Source organism: Arachis hypogaea, chromosome 2, assembly GCF_003086295.3.
Source record: "Arachis hypogaea cultivar Tifrunner chromosome 2, arahy.Tifrunner.gnm2.J5K5, whole genome shotgun sequence".
Taxonomy (NCBI): Eukaryota; Viridiplantae; Streptophyta; class Magnoliopsida; order Fabales; family Fabaceae; genus Arachis; species Arachis hypogaea.
Genome location: NC_092037.1, coordinates 96,664,079 through 96,691,643, shown reverse-complemented (window position 1 = coordinate 96,691,643; position 27,565 = coordinate 96,664,079). Strand labels below are relative to the sequence as shown.

At 31.7% G+C, this 27,565-nt stretch overlaps 4 protein-coding genes across 4 annotated transcripts; 1 reads left to right on the top strand and 3 right to left on the bottom strand.

Annotated features, from left to right (window-relative positions):
- Positions 1–374: 374 nt before the first annotated feature.
- On the bottom strand, positions 375–8,166 carry LOC112754226 (putative acyl-activating enzyme 19). Its single transcript, XM_025801799.3, has 16 exons — positions 7,693–8,166; positions 6,652–7,152; positions 5,974–6,374; positions 5,081–5,797; positions 4,052–4,701; positions 3,847–3,922; positions 3,677–3,763; positions 3,248–3,291; positions 2,639–2,747; positions 2,483–2,542; positions 1,990–2,071; positions 1,833–1,897; positions 1,682–1,741; positions 1,402–1,446; positions 928–1,040; positions 375–835 (listed from the first exon to the last, which is right to left on the bottom strand). The coding sequence occupies exons 1-16, from the start codon at positions 8,075–8,077 to the stop codon at positions 604–606; spliced, it is 3,627 nt and encodes a 1,208-aa protein (XP_025657584.1). The 5' UTR covers positions 8,078–8,166; the 3' UTR covers positions 375–603.
- A 2,027-nt stretch (positions 8,167–10,193) lies between these two features.
- Positions 10,194–12,504, bottom strand: LOC112720307 (cytochrome P450 76T24). Its single transcript, XM_025771204.3, has 2 exons — positions 11,542–12,504; positions 10,194–10,993 (listed from the first exon to the last, which is right to left on the bottom strand). Exons 1-2 carry the CDS (start codon positions 12,448–12,450, stop codon positions 10,388–10,390), a joined length of 1,515 nt encoding a protein of 504 aa, XP_025626989.1. The 5' UTR covers positions 12,451–12,504; the 3' UTR covers positions 10,194–10,387.
- Positions 12,505–17,888: 5,384 nt separating this feature from the next.
- LOC112728864 (inactive cytochrome P450 76AD1-like) lies at positions 17,889–20,982 on the bottom strand. The gene is made up of 2 exons (XM_072221442.1): positions 20,006–20,982; positions 17,889–18,564 (listed from the first exon to the last, which is right to left on the bottom strand). Exons 1-2 carry the CDS (start codon positions 20,975–20,977, stop codon positions 18,118–18,120), a joined length of 1,419 nt encoding a protein of 472 aa, XP_072077543.1. The 5' UTR covers positions 20,978–20,982; the 3' UTR covers positions 17,889–18,117.
- Positions 20,983–26,153: 5,171 nt separating this feature from the next.
- Positions 26,154–27,232, top strand: LOC112754221 (uncharacterized). The gene has a single exon (XM_025801788.3). It carries the CDS (start codon positions 26,302–26,304, stop codon positions 26,977–26,979), a length of 678 nt encoding a protein of 225 aa, XP_025657573.1. The 5' UTR covers positions 26,154–26,301; the 3' UTR covers positions 26,980–27,232.
- Positions 27,233–27,565: the final 333 nt, after the last annotated feature.

The window sequence follows — 27,565 nt, the reverse complement described above, 5'->3', positions numbered from 1 at the left end:
TCCTCTATGGTGAATATGTTTTTTCTTCTTTATGTTGATACTAATTATACCATAAATGAAATTAAGAAAAAAGTATAAAAAAATATTATTTTTTTCATTAAAAATGAATATAGTTTATAAATCTCTTCTTAGGTAGAGGATTGAAGTTTTCTCCTCACCTTGAAAATAATAAAATATAAGACAATTTTCTAGTGTCATCTATTTTGATATCGAATTTGTCTAACTTTTTTTTAAGATAAGTTTTTAATATTTTAAATTTTTTTCATATTATCTAAATTAAATATTAACTTTTAACTTTTTTGGTAAATTAGATATCAAAATTTAGACACCAAAGTCATCACCTAAAACATAATCACAATCTCGCAATCGAGAACTTTAGTTCATGAAACTCTACCATCTTATGCCATTTGTTTTTCCTGTTTCTTTTCTTTCCTCCTTTCCTTTTGATTCCAACTAGTAAAAGGTAATAAAAGCTGCATGATCTAGCTTGTGTAATTGTGTTCATCCTGTTTACACATTCAAAATTTCATACTTGGAAGATTTTGAACACAGAACCAATCTACCTAACACAGTACAAAAAAAAATCAGCTATATATATCATCCTTAACTTTCGTGTTGCTTTGGCATTTCAAGGGTAACACAATGCAAGTAATCGTCCCGACAACCAACGAAAATCCGGCCTCCAATCATTAACGGCGAAGAGAATATATCGCCGAGCAAGTCAAGTCTTGCAAATTCCTGCACATCAATTTTCCGTAGAATTGTGTCATCGGAGGAATTCAGGTTCTCTCTAAGTAAGTGTATTCTTCCAGAACTTGAACAAATGGAGATTGACCTGAAAAGAGAAAAGGAAAAAATAACAATGCTTGAACTTGATGTATAAGATACATTTATCCCTTTAATTAAGAAAAAACCAATTAGATTAACCTGTCTGAGGAATGTGAGGCATCATCAGAGACTAGCTGCAAGTGCTCATCAACATAAGCAGATGAAGTTATTGGATCTCCAACATTGTGTTCCCATAATAAATCCCCATTCTCCTGGAGTTAATACAGAATAAGTATAAAAGAAATATAGACCCAAATCAATCATTTATATTGGTAATTTTTACTTGGAACTACATTTAGTAGAGCTAGTATTCATTAGTATTTAACTGACACATAAATGCAGCAATTGTAGTTCATGTCTTGTAGACGATTATTGTAAAAATGATTTATTATTTTTGCTCAAAAATTTTCTTGAGAAACTTTGGTATATAAACTGTATTGTATCTAAAATAAGATAATCCAACTATAAACACTAAAACTACTATGAATACAACACAGTAAATTCACCTTTAAGTGATAGAGGGAGAAGGAGGTGGAGAAAAAAATATGAACAAGTTTATTGATTAGCTCTCACCGGTTTAAAAGAGTACACGCTTCCCTTTCTGGAGCATACTAGCACCTAGAATGGAATAAACAAAACGATTACTAATACAGATAAACGTTTCAATGAATTACAAACAAAGACGGTAACAAATAAATTACCCTAAGCACTCTAGCTATCCTAATTCTCACAATATTTTGTAGATCCCACCAAAAGGACATGAAGTGGTAAAGCGGAAGATATTGAATTCATGAAAATAAAATTGAGAATTAGCCAAGTAATAATCCAAGAAGAGTATGACATATTGACATACCTCATGAGGAAGTGTAGAAGGCATGCATGGCCCAGAAAATATAGGTCCATCAGTTGTTTGCTGAGCAAAAGTTCACCACTAATGCAAGTTAAAATTACTTCCATAATCTGGTAACATAATTTAGTATTGTAAACATAAATGAAGTTTATACCTTCCAAACTGTGGATCCGTTTGGATCCAATGCAAGAACATGGCCATCTACTAAGCAACATATTACTGCAACAAACAGCAAAAGGAAAAAGAAACATCTGGTATTTAGAAAGACAAACAACATAATCAAAAGGAAGAAATAGTGAAACAATAAATACCAGTTCCAATTTCGGTGATGCCCAGAGAACCAAAGACAGGGACTTCCAAGTCATTTAGCCACAATACAGTAAAAGAAAAATCCTGGATTTAGTAAGGGAACATTTTAGTCTGAGTAGAACAAGCAATGAACTTCTACATGTGGCAGAAGTAACAGACTAATGCATGTCTGATTCTAATATTCAATCAAAGGATTAATCTCTTGGGTATAAGCTAATCAAGTTCAATTCTTTCTTTCTTCTTTCTTTTTATATTTTTCCTTTTTTGTTCATATTCATTACTTAAAAGTCTTGACTGAAAAGCTCTTCTATGTAATTCACTACGCATTTCATACACATTTTAGTCCAAAGGTTATCAATAAGTCTACTCTTTAACTCCTTAGTCCACCTGGAAAAATCTGAGAGATTATATGCCCCAAATAATCAATATCATCACAAAATTGCAGTCCCCTAAAGAAACACTTTTGATTGTGTCCTGATAGAATTATCATCATACCGATATTGATATAGCTGTAATTCTACCACCAGTAGAAGCCACATAAAGCAATCCGCGAACCTACAAGAAAAATTAGTATGAGTAAATAAGATTCAACAATCTTTCTGCTTGCCACTAACTGATATAGATGTATGTCATTTGGAATAGAAAATTCACCTCATCAATTACAGGTGACCCAAATATACTGCCTCCACAAGGTAGTTTATAAACACAGCAATGATTTTTGTAATCAAGCGCATATAAGTTATGATCATGAGAGCCACACCTGTATATATATATCAAATACATGTTGAAATTTGAAAACTTCAAAAAGTTTCACAAGAAAGCTAGACAAGCAAGGTACTAAGGGTGTGTGTGGTTGGGGGGAATTATAAATAATTCCTAGGAATTTTAAGATGGGAATATCATATTCCCATGTTTGGTTCAAAGTTTGAAAAGCTATTCCTAAGCAACTTTGATACCCGGGAACCAAAATACCATCATTTCAATTCCCACCTTTCCCTTGGGTATCTTTAATTCCCATGGGAATGGAATCTTTGTAACAAAGTAATACTTGAACCACACACACCCTAAAGGTCCAAAGCAGACATAATATGAATGGAAAAATGAATGCAGTAAATCACATTCTGTTTGGAAATCAGAAACACCATGTGTAGGCCACTAATGGAAAGCACGATCTATGGTCCAATAATGATGTGCAAAACTTATTTATATGAAAGAATACATGATTGATCAACATATAGAAAGATGAGCATAAAAATTTACCAGATCAAATGTCTTCTTGTGTCTACAACTGGTTGTGACTTTACCTTCATGAGTTTAAAAACATAATTAGAAATTAGTCAAATTAGCTACAAATAGAGGTGACAACGAGATATCCTCCAAAATAAAGGGGGAAAAGGAATATGATAAAAAAGATTAAAAAATTGCAGGACTGACGTGTATCTGCACATCAGAAATGACATTTTGTTCAAACCACCATGCACAGAACACCCTCATAGAAAACGTGAAACATAATTTCATAATATTTTCATTAACAATGTAATAATCCAAATAATTTATAGAATTTGCAATCCGCTTTGATCACTACATCCTTTCACATGGTCCATGATCTTAAGACTTTCAAGCAAGACCAGGGAACCTCAAACAAGAAAGAACAAGTACAGGAATTCGTTGAAACACTAAACCAGATACCTCACCAGACGTTTGAAAACTCCAACAGATGGTTCCACTTGAAAAATCTAGAAAATAAATTTTTCCCATGTAGCATCCAACAACCACCTAGAGAAATACGATGAGTTTAGAACAAGCGGATAGAATATTATGTTGTTATGACACTAGAATAACAAACAAATGAGAACAACCTGAGAGAAATCTGATACAATTGCTGCTGTACATTCAACGCGTCCATCTAGTTTGATCTCCCACTGGACAGAACCACTATATGAAGTAGAAGTTTTACAAGTACTAGAAGCAGAATTCTTTATACTTCTCTTAATAGTTCTAGCATCAATTGTGAATAGTACTTCAAGCGAATTAAGACCATTTAAAAACTATAATTTGTCTTACCTTCTGGCATTTATACAGAGAAATTTATGTGAATGAGATCCAATGAATAAATAAATGTCTGAGCCTTTAGACACAAGCATTGGGGAAGCATCAACACAAGATTCCATGTAAACTTTCCAACAGTCCTTTATATGACCTCTGCTGCCCCTTGGTGCATTTGCCAACCAAGTTGTTTGCTGAGTACCAGTAACTGCAGGCTGCCCTTTATGCAACACCTTGTTGCATCGGCTAAATGAAGATGATTCAAATATTGGAGAGAAATGCCATGGGGAAGATTCATCAGCACTCAACATAACATCTGTAATACCCCTCTTCAAGCGCTTAGAAGGTAAAGAATTATCATCATTACCTTTAGAAATCATCCATGACTCATGGGTATTAGAATTTTCAATATGATTGGATGAGACATGGTTATCTTGTCTTTCTGTAATTAGTTCAAAACAATCATCCAACTTGTTATGCAAAGCGCGGGATCCTCTTTTCTGAAGAAGAGCCATACAAAGCTTAAAAGGACTTGGGTGGTAATAAAGAAATCTCATGTCAATCCCCAAACTGTGAGCAACATGTGCAGCAGAAAGAGAGTTACCACCCATGGTAAAGAAATCATCATCGTTGCAAACCTTTTCAACCATTAAAGCATCATGAAAGGCCTGTTAAAGTATTCATCAAATCAATATAAAGAAAATATTTGTTAGATAGATGAGGGATGAAGTGAAACTAAGAAGAGAATAATGAATCCTTCAAAGCAAGAAAAGCCAATATACAAAGGAAAATAAGCAGTCAAAAAGACGTGTAATTTCACAAAATAGATTTACTTGCAAAAATAATTCAAGTCTTATGTAAAAGTATTCTTTGGAAAGTGAAATAATGCAAAGAAAGGCACTTATTTCATTCCGCATGGAATGTGTCTGATTTGCAATCCTGTATGTTTGACAATGTTTTTCACTAACATAGTCTCGATGACAATGGAGAAATTGCGATATCTTTTCTTATAGACAAGATAATTTGTCACAAAATATGAAATAATACCTTTTGAATTCGTCGCAGAAGACTGCTGCAGTCAATGTTAACAACCTTGTCCTTGACATTCATTGTCAATAATCTTGAGTCCACCAACAACTCATAATTAACTTTACCACTAGATGACACAGGAAATGAATCCACGAAGATGAAATAATTAGGAACCACAGCCGATGGAAGTTTGCTAATCATCCAACTTCTAATTGCAGGTATTAATGATTCGTCCAATCTTTCCTTGTCTTCTAATATTATAAAGGCTTCCAGAAGCAAAAGCTCTTCAATATTCCGACAAATTACAGCAGCATCATTTATATATGGATGCTTTCTTAACAAATCTTCAATTTCTTCCAGGGCAATACGATGACCATTGATTTTTACAATGCGGTCTTTTCTTCCCAAAAATACAAAGTCACCACTTGACAACTGTTTGACAAAATCACCAGTTCTGAAGTATAATTTGCTTTTGCAATCATTCATGGAATTCATCCAATAACTTTGAGGCAATTTTACAAAATTTTCAGACTTCATATTAGACTCAGTATAGTAGCCTCTAGAGATGCAGGAACCACCAACATATAGCTCTCCCTCCTTTGACGAGGCATTTTCACAAAGAAGCACAACATCACAATTATAAATTGGTAAACCTATTGGCACACTAGTTAGCATATCTTCCTTCAAAACCAGTGGCATTCTCTTGCAATCAAAATATGTACAGTCACCTGAGACCTTAAAAAATGGAAAAAGTAAAAATAATCATTAATCAATGGAAAAAAAATTGGATATAAAGATTACATAACTTGCATTGACAATAAAATAGAAAAGAAACAAATTAGCTAATAAGAGTGACATTAATAGTATGGTGCAATGGAAAGCTTCATGAAAAAATAATCATTTGCTCTGACCTCGGTACTTCCATATAAATTCAAGATAAATGTGTTTGGTAAAACAGTTGAAAGCTTCTCCCACAAGGTCAGGGGAAACAGTTCACCACTTAGCAAAAGTAATTTCAGTGAACTTTGAACCCGCAGGCCAACATGAGTTTGTAATCCAGGAAGAATTGTCTTCATTAGTGATGGAACAGCTGTAAGCCTATTAATACTATAAGCCTGAAGAAAATCTATTATAGAATATATGTTTTCTTTGAGAACACTGAAAGGAGGAATAACTAACATACAAGCTGTCAAAATAGCACTGAAAAATTCTTGCAGGTGATCAACGAAGCTGATTGATGTTTTAAACAACAATGATTCCTGCCCATTCAGAGGATACAATCCTTGCATCCACAAAAAGCGATTTGAAAGACCTAGAAAGAATATGAAGCATACTGTGAGAATATATATTATAATAGATTAAAAAGCATATGGTTCAGATTCATTTTAAGAACATATTATTTTCAGACAAATTTCATTTTAATGTTTCTCTGGATTTTCTTAGATCTTCGCTTTTGATTTCTTTTCTAGCTGGCAGAGAAGGCAAACAAGGAAAGTAAAACAGCAACTGCACAAACCATGTGAAACTATATTAAAGAAATCTTGCTTCGTGTACTACAATAGTCACAACAAACAATATTAACAACTTACCTTGTTCAGTGCCACACACTCCTTTCGGCTTTCCAGTTGAACCAGAAGTATACATTAAATAACAGAATGATCTCTTCTTTTCATTGGCACAAGGCCATAACAAATCTGTCAAATCACTATATTCTTGAAGGCTTTCTTCAATGGAGACGCTTAAAACAGGACAACTTACTGACTTTACCAGCCAATGCGATTCATCAAGCTCGTCCAACTCACTACCAAATGAAGATTTGGAACCTATAATGAGATCAGCGCTTGAGGAAGCGACAATTGACAATAACCTTTCTTTCGGCCAATAAGGGTCCAAAGGCAAGAAAGCCTCCCCGCATCTCAATACAGAAAGAACGGCTACAATATATTCCGCAGAAGGTGGCATATATATTCCCACTATCTTTGGCCTATACTCTTCACTCGAGTCAACCACCGACTCTGAGCTAGGCACATTAGTTTCCAAGTTCTCAGCTGCATAAATAGTTCCCTTTTCATGGTTAACCGCATTGTCACCTGCAGCACAAACACCGGATGCCAATGCTGCATATCAAGCACATTCATTCCACACCCTAACACATGAACACTAAGGGCATGTCTGGTTGAGAGTAAAAATAAGGAAGAAAATTTCATACATAAAACTCATTCATAAAAGTTTCCATGACATAACTGTCCGCGGTAGAGTGAAAATTTCACTCAAATTAGTTACTAATTTGATTTTATAGGTTACCATGTAAGCATGTGTAAACATTTTATATTACTTAGCCTCCAAGCTCATCCAACCAAAACATATAAGCAGCTTTACAACTAAAATAATTTCTAATCACTTCAATTAAATAAGAAATTAAATTAAAGGAAAACTTCGCTTCACAAACCAAGTAAGCAACATTATCCAGCTCATAAATCGAATTCTGAATCATAGGAAAGCTTGAGTAGAAAATCAGTCAAATGCGTAAAGTAATCCCAATCAACAATCTAACTAACTAACTAACTAACTAACTAACTAACCAACTAACTGAATAACTGAATTTTATGTTTTTGGAGTGAATAACGAACCTTGAGGTTTGGGCGTGATAAGGTGAGGGTCATCCGCACCAAGCAGGATAGAGCTTATACGAGAGGCGAGGGAATCAACGGCTTTCAAGAGATGAGAGTAAGTAAAGCAACGGTCACCGTTGTAGACCGGGGGAGAGAGTGACTCCACGCGCTGTTCTAAGAGCGTGGAAATATTGTCATGGTTGAAATTTGAGGAGGCAGGAGGGGGAAAAGGATGAGCAGTTTGGCGCAGGCGCGTGGAGAGGTGGGCGACGCCAGACGCGTGAATGACGGCGGTTTTGTTAGGATTGGCAGAAGCGGCGCGGAAGAACTCGTGCGAGAGGCAGCAAAAGCGTGGTGTTTGTGTTTCTTCTTCTTCTTCTTCTTCGGGGCTTTGAGCTTTCATGAGTTCGTCGGAAAAGGATGGTGCAAGAAATGATGCTTCTATAGTTATATCGCTTTGTAATTTATAATTTTGTGAAAGAAAACTCGTCTTCTCTAACTATGTAATTGCAAATTAAAAATAAAAAATAGGTTCATTAATAAAAAATTGAGTATATCAGCTATAGTGATATATTTTATCATTTTATCTGCTTAATTATTGTCTTCTCTAACTATTAAGGATGTGTTTGAAGTTCGTTCCATTTTTATATTTGGTAATTTTTTAAAATTTTGAATTCAGAACTGATTTTGCTTCTAAATATGCGTTTTACAAGAAGCTCAAAATTTTTGCTTCTACATTCATGTTAAAGAAGACTAATTATAATTGAAAAATTAAATAAAAAAATTATTTTTCTTCTATTAATCCTATTCTTTATTTTTTTTATAAAAATGATATAAATAACTATATAATTTTTACAATAATTTTTTGTGTATATTTTTTGTTTCAATTTTTTTTCGTCAAAATCTTTCAAATTTGTTACAATTATTCAGATAAGTATTTTAATTTTTTTTATTACTTTTAGTACTCTCTTTCATATTTTAATTTTTATATTTTTTATTGTATTTTTTATTTATATATATATTTTTTATATTACTTTTTGTATTCTGATATTTTTTTAGTATTCTGATGTTATATTTTTATTGTATTTTTTTATTTATATGACAATTATTATTGATATAAATTCTTATTTTTATTAATTTTTATGATATTTTTTTATTATTTTTTGTTTATATAAATTCTTTTTTTCTATCCTTTATTGTACTATATTTATGTTTATCTATAAAATTTTTTATTTTTTATTTAGTTTTATTCATATGAATTTTATTTACTTTTTGTTGTAATTTTTTTATTCATATGATATATGTTGTTAGTTGTAATTATTATATTCTATATTTGGAGGGAATTTTTTTGTTTTTTTGTTTTTATTGTACTTCTATTGTACTTTATTTTCGTTTTTATTATATACTAATTATAAAAATTTATAGTCCAAAATGATACTAAATTAAAGAATAGTAACGGTACTAAAATAATATAAAATATTTTTTTTGTTTGACATTATAAAATGTATAGTACTCTCTTTAGTGTTTTTATGTATTAAAATATATTTTATCAATTTTTATATGTTACTTTAATTTAGTAAATAAATATTAATTTTATTATAAAATAAATTAATAAGATTTATTCAAATATCTAAAGTAAAATGATAGGATAATATAAAAAATTATTTAAATTGATGTTTCTTTTAATAATTTTTCATCTAAAAGTGATTTTGAGTAATATAATTCAAATAACATTTATTTTATTATAATCTATTTTGATATAAAAAATTGTCAAACATAATTATATTAATATAAATTTATTTTTCATCAAAATCAAATTTGCAAAATCATTTTTATACAAATTACCGTTTACAAACTATAATCCAAACACACACTAAATTAAATTAACGATTTGATTCTAAACTATTCTATATTGAATAATTATACGAGCCAAGAGAATCACAAAATAAATAGCGGAACAATGATTTGAAATATTTAAATGGCTATTTGCAAATCAATTTTTATCAAGATTTTTTTCAAAACTTCTATCTCAAGTTAAAGAGAGAGTGAAAGACCATGAAAAAATAATTTAACCTTATTTACAAATACATTTTTGAATAATTTTTCTTTACTTTACATATCTAGAGATTGGTATGTGCATAATTGAGAATGTTTATTGCACTTCACACCCTTTTTTCGGTATATATATATATATATATATATATATATATATATATATATATATATATATATATATATATATATATATATATATATATATTGTATTATGAGAAATGTTCAAAAATTATTAAAATTAATTTTTATATAATTATTTTTTAACTATCAATCTATTTTTTTAGTCTATTAATTTGATAAATTAATAATAGATTTTTTAGTCTATATTTTTAAATATTAATAGTTAATTAATAGTAAAAAAAACAATAAATTCTGATTAATATTTCTCTTTTATTATTGCACTTCCACTTAATATAAAGAGATCATTAACAAAAAAATTTTATCAACCCAAAGAAACACTCAAATACAATTAATAACTATAGGTATAGCAACAACTTTTTATTATTTTTTTTATCGGATGGATTCAACAGTCCCAATCCTAAATATTAACATCACATATTCGCACACTTGGTCATGGCCAAGATTTAAATTTAGATACAACATATTAAAAAATAACATATTTAATCATTCAACCGAAGCCTTTTTTTTTATTATTATGTTAATTGACATGGATTGGAATGAGGTTGAGTGGTTGAGCCTTACGTATAGTAAGTCCATACCTCTCACTCATATCTAACTCTTGAGGCTTCATCCCATTAACAATCTTCCAATCAAAATAGTGTAGAAGAGAGGCCAAGATGAAATGCACTGTTCTATGAGCAAGTGGAAGTGCTGGACACATTCTCCTTCCAGCCCCAAATGGAATGAGCCCAAAATCAAAACCTTTAACATCCATTTTGGACTCTAAGAACCTTTCTGGCACAAAGGAATTTGGGTCACTCCAAGTGCTAGAATTTCGTCCAATGGCCCATAAGTTAATTAGAACTTGTGTGTCCTTGGGAATTTTGAAGCCACATATTTCTACCATAGACTTTGATTTGTGGTGTAAAAAGGGAACTGGTGGGTGCAACCGAAATGTTTCCTTCACAATTGCATTTAGGTAATGAAATTCAGAGATATTTGATTCATGTGGCTTGCCATCTTTGCCAAGGACTTGTAGGAGCTCCTCTTTCACTCTAGCCATCTTTTTAGGGTTGTGCACCAATTCTGTCATTGCCCATTCTATTGTGCTTGTTGTTGTTTCTATCCCAGCAACAAATAAGTCCTGGTACATCAATACCACAAATTATATATTATGTGCATTCATAGATGTATATAAATATATAATTTTCTCTTCATTTTTTTAGTTAAGGTCCTAAATTTTCATTCAATGACTTAATTAAGAGTTTGTCTGAAAAGTTAAGAATCGAAATTCATTCAAAAATTGAATTCTTTTTCATGTTTTGAAACAAATAAAAGTTAATAATTCAATTTCAATGAGAATTTTAATTCTCATATTTATTCTATTTATAAATCAGATCACTTTTTGTTTGATTTTCAATTCCATTCTCATTGTTATAATTTTAAAAATTGAAAGTTTTAAAATATCCTTACAAAAGTATTTAATTTTTTTAGTTAAAGACAAATTAGTAAAATCAAAATTAAAAAAATTGAATTCTATCAAGTTATGTATCATTCTAAATTATGGATTTAAACTAAAAATAGAATTGAATTCTTTTTTTAATAGAATTATAGTTTGTTTCTTTAAAAAAATCTTTTCAGACAAACTACAAATATTTTAAAAGAAAAAGAATTTTGTGCAAAAGTACTTACCACAAATAAATGTAATAAATCATGACGACTTAATTCTGTCGAACTATTTTCTTTGATGATATTAATGAAAGAATCCAATACATCATCATATACTTCAACATTTTTATTTGATGAAGTTTTTAGTAGCATTCTTTCATCGAAAATATCACCAAAAACTTTCAACAACTTCTGAGTAACCTCATCTCCCCTTTTTCGGATGCCTTGTGGATCAAGAAATCGAAGAAGTGGGAAAAGATCCGCCACATTTGCCTTCCCAGAATCTACCATTATGGACTCTACAGTCCCTTTAAAATTTTGAAATCCATCATCCCTACTTCCATATTGAGCAAAATCCATGGAGAAAAGGGTGTTGGACAATGAATTCATTATTGTTGTGAATACAACCTCACCAATATCAATAGCTTCACTTCTTGAAGAGCAAGTCCTGAGAAAATCCACCAATTCTTGCACCTTTTTGTGGCGAAGTGTGCTAGTTGATTCTAGTTTCTGAGGAGAAAATATGTTTGTAGCACATAGTTTCCTTAGTGTTCTCCAATGATCACAAATTGGTGACCACACTAAAGAAACTTTGTGGTGGTCAAGTGCTCTTGTGATATCAGGGACTTCCCTATTGGAAAATGCTAAGTCATGTTTGGTTAATGCTTCTTTGGCTATCTCTGGTGATGAAATTACTATAGCATTTAAGCTTCCAAGCTTAAGAGTCATTAGAGGACCATAAATTTTGGAAAGGTTAAAGAGTGATTGATGGGGTTTTTGGCCAAGTTCTAGGATGTTTCCTATTATAGGATAAGGGTAAGGCCCTGGTGGCATTTTTTTTGTGGGTTTAGAGACTCTATTAAAGATTAGTAGTACTAATTTGAGGATTATAATGAGGAGCATCATTACCTCAAATATGTTGTAACACTCCATATATATGATAGTGGATACCTCAATTCTTATATCTTTGTTGCTTGGTTATGATTGTATAGCTTCGAATGAAGATTATTGCACCTCTATGTATAGGTATATATAGGCTCATACAACAACGTGTTTCATATAATTCAAAAACACCGTGCTTCACGCATTGGGTGGATTCACATATTGCAATATTAATCTTACCTCGTGCTCATGCAATAAAAGATATTGTTCAAATGCATAGTCTTTCTATTTTTATCTAGAAATTTTGAGTTGTTGGAGTCTCACTTCTAACTTTAAGATATAAATAGAAAGTCTAGAAGGTCAATACTTTTATTAAAATCTGATTAACATTTAACTAGCAAAAAAAAATCTCATATCATTAAAAACATTAATAATGATTAATTAATAACTACAAATTACAAAACTTATTCTGCCAACTCTTATTTATAAATGTGTTTAATAGAAGTGTCTTTATGGATATGTCTAATAAAAATGTACTTTTTATAATTGTGTTTAATAGAAGTGTCTTTATAGATATATTTTTTAGATATATTTTTTATATATATGTTTAAAATATAATAATTAATTATTATTGACAATAAATTGACAGATAATATATTGGTACCCTATACTTTTTCATATATATTATTCGGCATTTACAATCCCACAACAACTTCACTATTGGCATTATTATATGCGAGAATCACGAATTACTACTATTTTTGGATAATGTTCGTTGACTTCTATATTTTGCCTTAAATTCTATAGACATATTGTCTGGATCTATTTCCGTATGAATTCGGTAGTGTGATGTATGTTTAAATTAACTAGCACCACAAGTATGTATGAACCGGTTCACACTAGTGATATGTTGGCACCACTACTAGTCTACTATGTATGTTAACTCATATTGAAATGTGGAAACATTTGTAACACTGTAGTGATGATCTTTCACTGTCAAAGATTAACGCTATGGTTCTGAAAATCGGACTGAACCGGCCGGTTTAACCGGAATAATCGGGAACCGATTAGACAATTACTTAGCTGATCCAGATAACGTCGAAAACCGGCTGATAAAGAACCAGTAAAAAAATTGGTCGAACCAGCAGTTAACCGTTGAACCGAAAGAATCGTCCAATTTTTTGGCGGTTTAGTGGTTTGCAACTTCAGATGCTAAACGACGTCGTTTTGTTTTTTTTTATAAAAAAAAAAACAAAGGCGTACGCGTAAGTCGTAACTTAACCCACTATGCCACTAACCCTAATCTGAGTAATCTCCCCTTTCTTCCCCTTTCGAAGTGCATTCAGCGCCAGCGGCCATTCACCCACCAAGGCCACCATTGCCACCAAGCTCCATTCACCCACAGCCACCCACAGCAGCCGCGACCACCACCGCATTCTGCTTCTCGCTGAGCCCACCTCCTCGTCGCCGAACGTCGCCGAGCCCGCCTCGTCATTCGCCACCCACAGCCATCCACAGCAGCCGCGACCACCACCACGTTCTGCTTCTCGCTGAGCCCGCCTCCTCGTCGCCGAGCCCGCCTCCTCATTCGCCGGTAAGACTCTATTGTCTGTTCTTGTCTTCTTAAATTTGAACTTGCTTCCTTCTGAATTCTGATTATGATTTATGAGTTCTATGTTTCTTAATTTTGATTTTCTGAGGTTCTGATCTTGATTTATGAGCTTCCATGTTCTATGCTGCCTTCTTGATTTTTGTTTTTGATTTTCTGAGGTTCTGATCTTGATTTATGAGCTCGCCTGTTCTATGCTGCCTTCTTGATTTATGTTTTTGATTTTCTGAGGTTATTTTGATTGCTGTTTCATTATTTTCATAATTGCTGTTTTTTATTTTGAATATGTTTTGCTGCTTCTGTTTGCTGCTTTATGAATCATGATGAATATTTTTTGCTGCTTCTGAATATGTTTGCTGTTTCATTATTTTCATGATTGCTGTTTTTTATTTTGAATATGTTTTGCTGCTTCTGTTTGCTGCTTCATGATGAATATTTTTTGCTGCTTCTGAATATGCTTGCTTTTTCATTATTTTCATGGTTTTCTGAAGTTGTTTTCTGGTCTTTGATTTTCTGAATGTAGAACATTATTGGTTTGTTATTATGTACGTTTTTTTTGTTTAGTTATAAACTTTGATATTTGAAGTTGTTTGTGAACCTCTAATATTAAGTAATGGATAATTTATTATATGAAATATTAAATTTTATTAAGTTAGAAATTATTAAATTTATATACTTAAGATTATTTTAAGTTTTTTAATAATTTTATTTAATATTTAATTAAACCAATTGAATCCCAATTAAACCCCGATTGAACTAATAAATTATTAAACCAATAATTTTATCGGTTTATTGATCGGTCCAATTCTCGCAATCTTGATTAACGCTGCATGCAAATTGAATCAATATTTTTAATGTCGTATAGTAGTTAATTGGTTACGACTCTTACGCCTATAAATTAATACTGTTTTTTTTATTTGTTAGTAATTAACACATCAGAAAACTTTTATGTCATAATAACCTTCCACGCCTATATATTGTTTTAATTTGCTAGGCGAATGGAAAAGTAAATTAGTTCCTTTTGACAAACTAAACAAAATCACTTTAGAACATATATATTGCATGCACATCAAAAAGTATTAAGGACAATGTAACAAGCAAAGTCAACTTCACTTGCTCAAACTACAATTTTTTTTTTCAGAAATTAGAGAAGATTTTTCATTCACTAATAATTTGTGGCTATGATAGTTTAAAAATATTTATATAATTTAGATTAGCTAAAACAGAAAATCTAAACCTTTTAACATAAAGTCTAGTTCACTAATAAATAAAAATAAATTAAAATATATTAAACAAAATATGTTAACAACTTAAAATATATATAACAATAAAATACGTACTAAAAATATAGAACTTGTTTGATTGTTATATTCTTCAACAAACAAATTAAAATTTTCAACTTTTTACGTAATAGAGATTTAATTATTTATGTATTTTTTTCCATCATCTTATTAATTTTTTGAGAAATATAATTTCTTGACATGGTATTAAAACTTTTTCAATCTAAAAATTTAGAATTCAATTTTTGTTAATCCAGAAAAAAGAAATTCAACATAAGAAAAGAAAAATTATATAAAAAATTTACACAAACCCAAAAAATAATTTTTATATAAAAATGTATTCAAAATATAACTATATATTCAGTACTTTATCTTATAAATTTAAATTTTTATGGGTGATGAGTTTGGAAAACTCTTATTTAATTTTGACGATGAACAAACATTATTAAAATATTTAATTACAAAATTATTAATTTGATCTTGATTCATATTTGCTTAATTAATAATTTTGTTGTGCAGATTTTATGTTGGGCCGAGAAATGAGTTTCTGGTTTAAGCCCAATAATCAACCTTGATGCATGACTTATATTGAGTAGCTGAATTTTATTGATGGGCCAAGCTCAATATTATTACAACCAAGCTCATGGTTAATTTTTCCATACTTGATCCGAAACAATATTCATCATGAAAGCAAATGTTAACTAATTTGGCCAGTTTTAACTTCAATACTACAAGCCCAAATCTCATTTGTGATGAATGGTTCCAAACTTGGTCCGAAACCAAGATTAAAATGAAAGCAAAATGCTTCCAACGGATCCAAGTATTTCACCATGTGATGGATTTCAAAATCTATTACATTATCAATTAATACATGGGAAATATGAGAGAGAAAAATTCAGTTGAATTGATTGATGGGTATTATGACAAACACGCCACTGTAAGCTAGGGAAGTAAAAGCAACTTTCACCAACAAAGTGGTTTATCACATTGAATTGCTTTTCTCTAAGTTGTTTATTCTCTCTCATCTGTTTCTTGTTTCTTCTTCGGTCCTTGTCCAAGAAGCTATGGACGCTATGCTCATCAACAAAGAAAAAGAAGAAGTTGCATGCATCAAGACCATCAAGTTAATGATGGCAGGAAAAAGTAAAGTATGTAGTGGCTGAGATTTTCACCAAATGTGGTTAGATTTGGTGAGGTAATCTCGAGCTCTTTATGCTCAGAAAAGGAAGATGAAGATTCGGCCAGCAAGGGAGATTCTTGAAGCATGGCTTGTCTTTGATTCTGCTCAACCACCACAGGGAGTAGCTAGAGTGGCGAAGTAATGGTTGAAGGCAGAGATTGAAGCAGATGAAGTCATCATCATCATGAAGCATCAAGGGCCAGAAATCCGTCTTGGAGAGCAAGCCAAGGATGGAGAGCTCGGATTGATGAAGGGTGATGATCAAGAAAAGACTAGAGGTAATTGCATGTTGGGTTTTACATGGTTATCTCTTCTCTCTCTAAGTGGCCGAACCAGTTCTGTTCATTGAAGGAGGAAGAAGTTGGTTCGGTTTTGGCTTCAATAAGTGGAGGCTCCCCTCTTCTATAATAAGGGTGGACAACCACTGTTTGAAGTAAGGAGAAAATTTGAGAGTGCAAGGCACAGAGTTCTCAGAGCTACCTGAGCTAACAGTTTTCTCTTCTCCTTCAATGTATTATGTTTTGTAATTTTTCTGTTTAATTTTGTCATGTCTTGAGTCTCATGGAAAAAGGCAAACTAGTGAGGTTTGTATGAAAAAGCCATAGAGCGGAAAAAGGCAGAGAGTGCAGAATTAAAAGAAAAAGCCATAGATGTCTTAGAGGTCCTTTGTTCATCTATGTTGTGTATCATGATTCTGTGGGAATCCCCTTGTAAGTTGGGTTAGCACTTTACAAGTTGTAATCAGATTGATTATAGTGAAATTCCATCATGTTTGTGATGGAGACTGGATGTAGGCTACACTGCACTTAGCAGCCGAACCAGGATATATCTGGGTGCAATCTTCTTCTCCTTTCTACTCCATTTCTGTTTTCTACTACACAGGAGCAAAAACCAGAATTATCTCATGCCAAGTGACGAGACAAAACGAAAAGTCTCGTGACTAGGGACGAGACAAAAAAAAAAAGTCTCGTGTATAGTGAAGAGATAAAAAGAGTAAAAGTTTCCAGAATTAGTCTGACAAATCAGCAAGTGTTATCAAACGAAAAAAGGGGGCTAAGATTCAACCCCTTCTTTTAGCCACTGAAACCATCAATGAGAAATAATTTCATAACCAACAATACATTACAAATACCAAACCTTCAATAGTAACAAAAAATGATTATCTATCACATATCTTTGCAAAGCACTAAGAAAAACTATATATTACCAAATGATAATTCACCATATAATTTATTATACATAAATAAAATCCTTAGATAAAAAAATTATAAAATCTACACACTAGTTATCAAGTTAAATATTTTTTTTAGTTTCTTACGGTATTTTTTAATTTGATAGGATAAAAATTAATTCGTTATGATTTGAGTTTTATTTAAAAGTTTGTCATTGACCAATAAATTATTATATACATAAAACGAGATTTAAACTTTTAATATTTATTTAAGTAGATTAATAAACTGACTACTAGACTAATCCAAATTAGTTTCCTTCAAGCTAATATTAATTGGTAGAAATTGGAATGAGTAAAAGTGGTTGAGCCCTACGGACAGTAAGACCATATTCTTCTCTCATGTCTAACTCTTGTGGTTTCTTCTCATCCGCAATCTTCCAATCAAAACAATGCAAAAGAGTGGCTAAAATCAAAGGTACTATTCTATGTACCAATGAAATTGCAGGACACATTCTTCTTCCAGCTCCAAATCAAAATTGTTATCTTTTGTGTCCATTTTCCACTCTTGAAATCTCTCTGGCACAAAGGAATTTGGATTACTCCAAATGCTAGAATTTCGTCCTATGGCCCATAAATTAACTAAAACTTCTGCATGTTTGGGAACTTTGAAGCCATTGATTTCTACATTGAAATTTGATTTGTGGAACAAAATGGGAATTGGAGTGTGTAACCGAAATGTTTCCTTTACAATTGCCTCCAAGTAAGGTAGCTTTGATATGTCTGATTCTTTAGGGTTTTCATCTCTACCAAGAATTTGTAAAAGCTCTTCTTTGGCTTTAGCCATTTTTTTAGGGTTATGCACCAATTCTGCCATTGCCCATTCCACCGTGCTTGTTGTTGTCTCTAATCCAGCAATAAACAAGTCCTACCAAAAAATTCATGCATATGTAACACATCCGAAATCAAATATATAGTTTAATGTGAAAGTGTATATTTTGTGTAATGAAATGAAATAAATTTTGTGAAAACATAAATAAAATCACCGCATGATTAAATATTATATTATAATAATTCGATGATCAAATTCATTTTATAACCTAGTCTACTTAATCATCACCTCTAATCGTATTTTTTTTTAATCTTACTCAAACGATTAGCTTCCCGTACATCTTTTCCTTCTTTTCTTCTCCTCCATTTTCATCTACATCTTCTTCTTTCTTCAACTTCATTTTATTCATTTTCTTTTTTCGTTTGGGTCGTCTTCTTCTTCTCTTCTTCTCCTTGATTTTTTATTAATTCTTCTTCTATATTTTTTTCTTCTTTTTATTTATTTTTCAGTTTCTTTATGTATTTTAAAAAAATAAAAATGAAAAAAAATGAAAAAAAATGAAAAAAAAAATAAAAAAGAGAAACAAAAAAAAAAATGAAGAAAAGAAGAAAAAATGCATAATAAAAAGATAGATGTTTTTTATACAAAACATAATCATTTTGTAATGATAAATATAGAAATTTTAGAAGATAAATATATGAACAAAACATAGAAATTTATTGAAAAAAATGTAAAAAATTAATAACGATAAAAACATATATTTTTTTAAGATAAACACAATTTTTTGATGAAAAACAAAAATAAAAAATATAAAAATTTATTAATGATAAATATAAAAACCTTTTGAAGGTAAATATTAAACACAAATTTATAAACCACAAACACAAAAATTTTATGGTGACAAATACATAAACTTTTTAAAGATAATCACAATTTTTTGAATAGAAACATAAGAAGAAAATATAAATTTAGTTAAAAAATACATAAATTTTGTTATAATAAACACGTTAATTTTTTAAACATAAATATATAATTTTTTGAAAAGAAACAATGAAAAAAATACAAAATTTTATTGACGATAAATACAAAAAATTTGTGATGATTACAAATTTTTTTTGAAACTATTGAGAGAAAATATAGAAATAATTTAAGGATAATAAGCATAAAATATTTTGAAATTAAAGTACATAATTTTTAAAGAAAAAAGCAGAAAAATACAAAAATTTATTGATCATGATAAATACGAAAATTTTGTGATGACATATGTTCGTTAAAATCTTAACCTTTCTTAAAAAAGGGACTAGCTAGTGCCTTAGAAAGAATAGAATAAAAAAATTATCAGATACACATATAAGTCTATCTAGATTATTTGTACTCTCTAGTCTCTACTTAATATATAATAATAGTGTGGGTATATATCTAAGACATAATTTATTCTCAACCGTCAGTAGTATTTTTTATGCGAGCATAAAATAATAGTTGTCACTCTAGTTTAGGAAACATTATTTTGGAGATCTTGTGTAGAAGTATTACTTACTAGAAATAGATGTAATAAATGGTGGCGACTCAGTTCTGAAGACTCATACACTTTGGGAAGATCCAAGAAACAATCTAGTACATCATAAAAAGTTCCTCCAAAACTGCTTTTGTCGGACGATAATACTTTTAGTCGCATTCTTTCCTCAAAAATATCATTGAAAACCTCCAACAACCTTTTAAAAGATTCTTCACACCTTCCTCTAAGGCCCTGTGGATCAAGGAAACTTAGAATTGGAAAAAGATCTACAACGTTAATCTTTCCAGCATCATCCAATATACCCTCTATAAGCTCCTTGAAATTTTGAGATCCATGATGATCATCATCACTAGCTCCATAGTAGTGTGCAAGATCCATAGAAAAAAGGGTATTGGACAATGAATTCATTATTGTTATGAACACAACATTACCAATATCAATAGCTTCACCTTTGGTGGAACATGTTCCCACAAAATTCACCAATTCTTGCACTTTTTTGTTGCGAAGTTTGCTAGTTGATTCAAGCCTTTGAGGGGAGAATATGTTTGTGGAACATAGTTTTCTTAGTGTTCTCCAATGATCACATACGGGTGACCACACCATAGAGACTTTGTTGTGGCCAAGTGCTGTAGTGATATGAAGGACTTGCCTATTGGAAAATGCTAAGTCATGTTTGGTTAATGCTTCTTTGGCTATCTCTGGAGAAGAGATTACAATAGCGGTTAAGGTTCCAAACTTGAGAGTCATTATGGGGCCATATGTTTTGGAAAGGTGAAAGAGTGATTCATAGGGTTTATGGCTAAGTAGTTCTAAGATGTTTCCTATTATGGGATAAGGGTAAGGACCTGGTGGCATTTTTATGGTGGGTTTGGAAACTTTCTTGATGAAAAAATGAAGGCATGGCCATACAAGGATAACCATCATCAAGAGAAATATTGGGTAATAATAAAAATAATACTCTATATATGATAATAATGGATGTTGGTGTGGCATATCTTGAACACGAATAAAGTAGATGATGACACATACGTATATATAGAGATAAGATATATAGAATATTTTGGATAAAGAAATGTTAAAATACTATCAAAATTTATTGTTTTTAATTTGGCATTATTAATTAGCAATAAATTTATTGAAGTGATCAGAGAAAATAAGACGAGGGAAAAGCTGTTTTTTCTTTAGCCAACTTGTTATATTATTCATTCAAATTGATTGCTATAATATTAGTTTTCTAACATTATTAAGAAAAAAACAAACAAATTTAATGCACTCTTAGAGGTTCTGCTAACTTGTGCTGTCAGCCATGTGTATGTTAAATTTTGAAATGGAAGCTAAGGTACCACTCATCATTGAATTTTTTCGGCATGCAAAGTAACAGTTTAGTTGCCATGCATTGTTTTTGACAAAAAGAATACGTACAAAAAGAATTAAATGGACAATATATATTTCAACAATAATTCATACATGTTTAAAATCACACATGCATACACAAAGTTACGTTGTCTTTAAGAAAATATTATTAATTGGTTTGAATTGGAATGAGTATGAGTGATTGAGCCCTACGTATAGTGAGACCATACTTTTTCTCTCATGTCTAATTCTTCTAGTTTCTTCTCACCCGCAATCTTCCAATCAAAACAATGCAAAAGAGTTGCTAATAAAATCAAAGGTACTATTCTATGAACCAATGAAATTGCGGGACACATTCTTCTTCCAGCCGAAATGGAATTAACTCAAAATTATTGAAGTCTTTATTAGTATCCATTTTGCGTTCTATAAACCTTTCTGGCACAAAGGAATTTGGATTATTCCAAGTACTAGAATTTCGTCCTATTGGAGAGTGCATTCGGAAGATTTCCTTCACAATTGCATCCAAGTAAGGAAGTTTTGACATGTCTGATTCCTGAGGCTTTTCATTTTTGCCAAGCACTACTAAAAGCTCTTCTTTGGCTTTCACCATCTTTTCAGGATTACATAGCAATTCTCATTGCCCATTCCACTGTGCTTGTTGTTGTTTCTATCCCAGCATTAAACAAGTCCTGGTAAATGGTAATATACAATGAAAATAATCATCCATATGACACCGAAAATCATATATAAAAAATTAAACTTTAAGCAATAATGCATGATTAGATTAGGGAGTCAACTTTTTGAGCGAATATCAGTTAATTTTTGAGTAAAGATTTGTTTCAATTCCTAATCATTTATTCAAAAAATAAAGCAGTCATTTACAATTCAAACATTTTTATCCAATCTCTAACCACTCAAATAATTGATCTAAGTGGTTCCTGACACATGATAAATGACTTTTTTATTGATATATGCATGAAAATTTCTTTATTTTCCATGATACGCACCATTGGAAACTTCTCCCAAAATGCGTATGACCAATTCGCAACCCTCATCCGCGAAATGAAAATAGGCACCATTTTAAACAACATGGCCACAAAATAAATATTGCCATCAGACACATGCCATGCCAAGCTCACCAGTCACGAAATGTAGAACATCTCAAGGCTGACACACACGAAATGTCCAACTCACTAGCGGCACACATGGGTTGTCCCATTCCACGACTGTCAGGCACGAAATGGGTTTGGGACAGTGAAGACAGCAACTCCCAGTGGTGACAGTTCCCGTACGAGCATGTAGTGGATAGTTTGGGAAGCAATTTATTGTAATATTATGGGTGAAGCAATATAAAAGGGGGCGAAGGGGAGGGGACCACTTCGAAGGGTTGAATTATTTTTTGCCCACATGCATCTGTTTCCTGTTTCCTATCCCACCAAAAACACAACAACACACTAAACCACACTACTTCTCTCCTATTTTCTACCCTCCGAATTGGTCCCTTCCATTCGCCCTCTTTTATATTGCTTCATTTACAACACTATAATAAATTGCCTTCCAAACTATCTACTGCATCTTCGTACGGGAATTGTCACCGCTGGGAGTTACTGCCTTCACTGCCCCAAACCTATTTGTGCTTGACAGTCGTGGAATGGGCCAACTCATGTGTGCCGCTAGTGAGTTGGACATTTCGTGTGTGTCAGTCTTGAGGTGCTCTCCATTTTGTGGCTGGTGAGCTTAATTGGCATGACGTGTGTCAGATGGCAGCACCTATTTCATGGCTACCTTACTTGAAATGGTGCCTATTTTCATTTCGTGGGTGAGGATTGCAAATTGGCCATGCGCATTTTGGGAAGAGTTTCGTGCGTATTATGAAAAATAAAGATTTTTCCATGTGTATATCAATAAAAAAGCTCATGATAAATAGGTCAGTGTTCACAAAAATTGTTTAATCTCGTTAATTAAATATGTTAAAATATAATTAGGATCAATTATGATCAATTAGAGTATATCTGAATATTTATTATAAGATATTACGTCTTTATTATTTCGATTCTCTTAGTACCTATAAATATCATTCTATATTTTATCGTTATAGACAACTTGATTACACTCAATAATATACAAATCCTTCCTCCAGTTTAGTCTCTTGTTTCTAACATGGTTTCAAAGTCATGCTCCTTGAAGAGGATAGGTTATTTTCCTTGCGGTAAAATCACCGTAGTTTTTGTATTTTTTTCTATGCCATTCTTCTTTCTCTTTTGTCACTCCTTTGATACTTTTTCACCTCGCCGACTAGCCTATTTTTAGTTGAATGATCAAACACCATTGTCATCCGCTACTTACCTATTTTTATGAAGAAATCATATAGTTTTCGCTCTCTTTCGGCAGTTCCGTCTACGTTCTCTTGTGGCAGTTTCGTCTGCGTTCTCTCGTGGCAGTTCCATCTGCGTTCTCTCGTGGCAGTTCCGTTTATGTTCTCTTGTGACAGTTCCGTCTGCATTTTCTCGTGGTAGTTCCGTCTGCGTTTTGTCTGTGTTACCTTGTGGCAGTTCCGTCTGCATTTTCTTCCAACAGTTCCGTCTGCACCCGCGGCAGTTCCATCTGCGTTTATTCCTTCCGACAGCGGCAGTTCCGTCTGCGTTTTTTTCCGGCATTTCCTTCTGCATCTGTTCTACTAGTTTATGCATTTTTAATTTCGTTGTTTTAAATATGTTTCAAACTCAAGTTGTCACTTGAGTTTGAGAGGGATGTTAGAATATAATTAGAATCAATTAGCATTATTTAGCATATCTGAATATTTATTATAGGATATTACGTCTTTATTATTTCGATTCTCTTAGTAGCTATAAATATCATTCTATATTGTATCGTTCTAGACAACTTGATTACATTCAATAATATACAAATCTTTCCTCCAGTTTAGTCTCTTATTTCTAACAAAATAGTTGAGAATCGATTAGACCAATTATTTAAATGACTAGAGAGGGATGATTACACATATATTTTTAAATTATAGAAAATTACTTTGTCTTTTAGACAAATAATAGTGAGAAATAAAAAATGATATTTATTTTTAATTTTTTAATATTATATTTTTATCTTAAATTTTAACCTTAAATTTTAGAATCTAAATTCTATATTTTAACTCTAAATTTTAAATGTTCCAAAAAATAAAAATTTAAAAAAATTATAATAAAAAATTAATTAATATTAATTAATTAAAAGTTTAATTTCTTTTACTTATTCAAAACTTATTAAAATATTCTATTAGATACAGTTTTTTAATCCCACTTTAAATTTTGTGACATTTCAAATAAATAAAAAATTATTCACCAGTGTAATTGTTTAGAGTTATATAGATGTCATGCAATTCCAATTTACAAATAATAAACTATATTAATTAGAGAAAGTATTAATTTATAAAATGAGTAAAGTATCGTTTTTGTCCCCAACGATTGGGGCAAATTTTATTTGTGTCTCTAACGTTTAAATCGTCCTATTTGTATCCCTAACGTTTGTAAAAGTGATTCAATGTTATCCTGCCATCAATTACACGAACGCTTTAGTTTGAGTTTTAAAAATCTCTTCTTAAAGTTAGAATACAAATATCTGGGATAGAATCGATAATCCACTCCGAAAAATAGCTCATCAAAAGTTGAAACTAATTCCTACAACATTTACATAATTCACTTTTCTAGGGACATAATTGAATCTAAACATAAATAGTGGATATAATATTAAAATCGAACACATCCAAGTGAGACCTAATTAAGAATGAATACATTCAAGTAAGAATAATTGAAAAATATAATATGATTTGTTAGTATAATTGATAATAGGATAACATTGAATCACTTTTATAAATGTTAGGAATATAAATAGGACGATTTAAATATTAGAGACACAAATAGGACTTACCCAAACATTAAGGACAAAAACGATACTTTACTCTTTATAAAATTTAGACGTTCTTCCTCAAATCCACAATCTAGTTATTACTCACATCTATGAAATATTTTGACATGGAGGGTAGAAGTACTACACTTACCATAAATAAATGTAACTAATGGTGGCGGCCCAAATCTGCGGAACCATTATTCACTTCGATGAAATCTAGAAAAGAATCTAACAGGTCACAAGTCCCTCCCAGATTCTTGTTAGAAGATGCTCTCAACCGCACTCGTTCATCGAAGATATCATGATCGAAAGCCTTCAATAGTCTCTTAATTAAAAGATTCTTCACCTCTTCCCCTTAGGCCTTGTGGATCAAGAAATTTTATAATTGGGAAAAGATCTATTACATTAATCTTTCCAGCATCGTCCAATATTCCCTCTATAAGCTCCTTGAAATTTTGATGAGAACCATGATCATCATCATCACTAGCTCCATAGTTAGCAAAATCCATAGAGAAAAGTGTATTGGAAAATGAATTCATTATTGTTATGAATACAACCTTACCAATATCAATAGCCTCACCTTTGGTGCAACATGTTCCCACAAAATTCACCAATTCTTGCACCTTTTTGTGGCGAAGTGTGCTAGTTGATTCTAGCTTTCGAGGGGAGAATATGTTTGTAGCACATAATATTAAACTATTATTCCATCTTAGCTCATGACAACAATAAAGAAGTCTCGTGACCCACAAATTCAGTCTAACAGAATACATAAATTTAGTTACAATTTTAGTCTTTATTATTTTATCTTTTCTTATCTTTAGTTGTTCTTATCTTATTTTTATTTGCTTTTATCTTTCTTAGATCAATGCTCTATATATACTAAGGTGGAAGAGTAGTTTAATAGAAATTCCCAAAACACACTCAAAACCAATTGTGCCCTAATCTCGCTTTCTCTCTCTTTCACATCATCACTCTCTCCGATCAACGCTTCTGCCGTCGTAGCTCACCAATTGATCAGCTGCTATTTTGCTATTCTATTTTGTCAAAGAAGTGCACACAGCAAAATGGACGATTGGGAGGATGAGCAAATTGCACCTATTGACCTTAACAAAAAAGAAGTGACTAAAAGTAAATGGGATGATGAAGATGTGGATGAAAATGATGTAAAGGAATCATGGGAGGATGAAGATGAGCCTGCTCTGGCATCGGCACCTGCCCCTAAAACAACCGAAAAGGCTCCTAAAAAATCTGAAAAAGCTGCTGAAAAGAAGGGAAAGAGTGTAGAACCAGTAAAGGAAGAATCGTTGGATCCTGTGGCTGAAAAACTTAGACAACAAAGACTGGTTAAAGAAGCAGATTATAAGAGTACCAAAGAATTGTTTGGTGGTGGGGAAAAAGATGAGAAAAACCTTGATACTTTCATACCCAAGTCAGAGAGTGATTTCTTGGAGTATGCAGAGCTCATCTCACACAGGCTTCGTGCTTTTGAGAAAAGCTATCATTATATTGGTTTGCTGAAGGCTGTAATGAGACTATCTATGGTTCAATTGAAAGGAGCCGATGCAAAAGACATTGCATCTTCAGTTACTGCCATTGCAAAAGAGAAGATAAAAGCAGAGAAAGAAGCCAATGCTGGGAAAAAGAAAGGTGGCAAGAAAAAACAGCTTATTGTTGAAAAACCGGATGATTATTTTGCTATCAGTGATCGATATGAGGCTTTGGACGATTATGATTTCATGTGAAAAATTTTGGTTCGATTCCATTCAAATAGTCATGGGATTCTTCAACCTTTTTCAACATTGGAAGTTGGGACAAGACCCTTCGGCATACCCTGTAATTTGTCCAATAAGTGTGTGCATCAGTGTCTTATTACTTGTCTATGTCGATTTTGTCACTATAACTACATCTGTTTTTCTCATACTCGGAGGTAGATTTCAGTAGATGATTCATATAATTTAAAAAGTTTGAAGATGAACTTGGCAACATTCAACTTTACTTTTTGGGTAAATTATGTTTTTTTTTGTTTTTGTCATCGGGTAAATTATGTTCTTGGGTTGTGAGAATTGAATTGCCTCTTTCTTCATGCCAGGTCCATTTATGTTAAAAGTTGGATGTTGGCTTTGGCACCATACTTTAATCCATTGATTTTTTATACATAACCAATGTTAGTAGTAATCCAAGCATAGAGCATTCCAATAAAAAAAAAAACAAATAAAAATAAGATAAGAATAACAAAAGATAAGATAAGATAAAATAATAAAGGCTAAAATTGTAATTAAATTTATGTATTTTGTTGGACTGAATTTGTGGGACACAAGACTTTTTTAT

Excerpts from the sequence above, each read along its gene's own strand:
- LOC112728864 (XM_072221442.1), bottom strand. The coding sequence starts at position 20,977 with ATGCCACACCAACATCCATTATTATCATATATAGAGTATTATTTTTAT. Across the intron at positions 18,565-20,005 it reads ATTTATTACATCTATTTCTA|GACTTGTTTATTGCTGGATT; the intron begins GTAAGTAATACT and ends ATTTTTTGGTAG.
- LOC112754221 (XM_025801788.3), top strand. The coding sequence starts at position 26,302 with ATGGACGATTGGGAGGATGAGCAAATTGCACCTATTGACCTTAACAAA.
- LOC112754226 (XM_025801799.3), bottom strand. The coding sequence starts at position 8,077 with ATGAAAGCTCAAAGCCCCGAAGAAGAAGAAGAAGAAGAAACACAAACA. Across the intron at positions 2,748-3,247 it reads ACAAGAAGACATTTGATCTG|GTGTGGCTCTCATGATCATA; the intron begins GTAAATTTTTAT and ends ATATATATACAG. Across the intron at positions 1,447-1,681 it reads CTTCTACACTTCCTCATGAG|GTGCTAGTATGCTCCAGAAA; the intron begins GTATGTCAATAT and ends ATTCCATTCTAG.
- LOC112720307 (XM_025771204.3), bottom strand. The coding sequence starts at position 12,450 with ATGGAGTGTTACAACATATTTGAGGTAATGATGCTCCTCATTATAATC. Across the intron at positions 10,994-11,541 it reads ATTTATTACATTTATTTGTG|GACTTATTTGTTGCTGGGAT; the intron begins GTAAGTACTTTT and ends TTGATGTACCAG.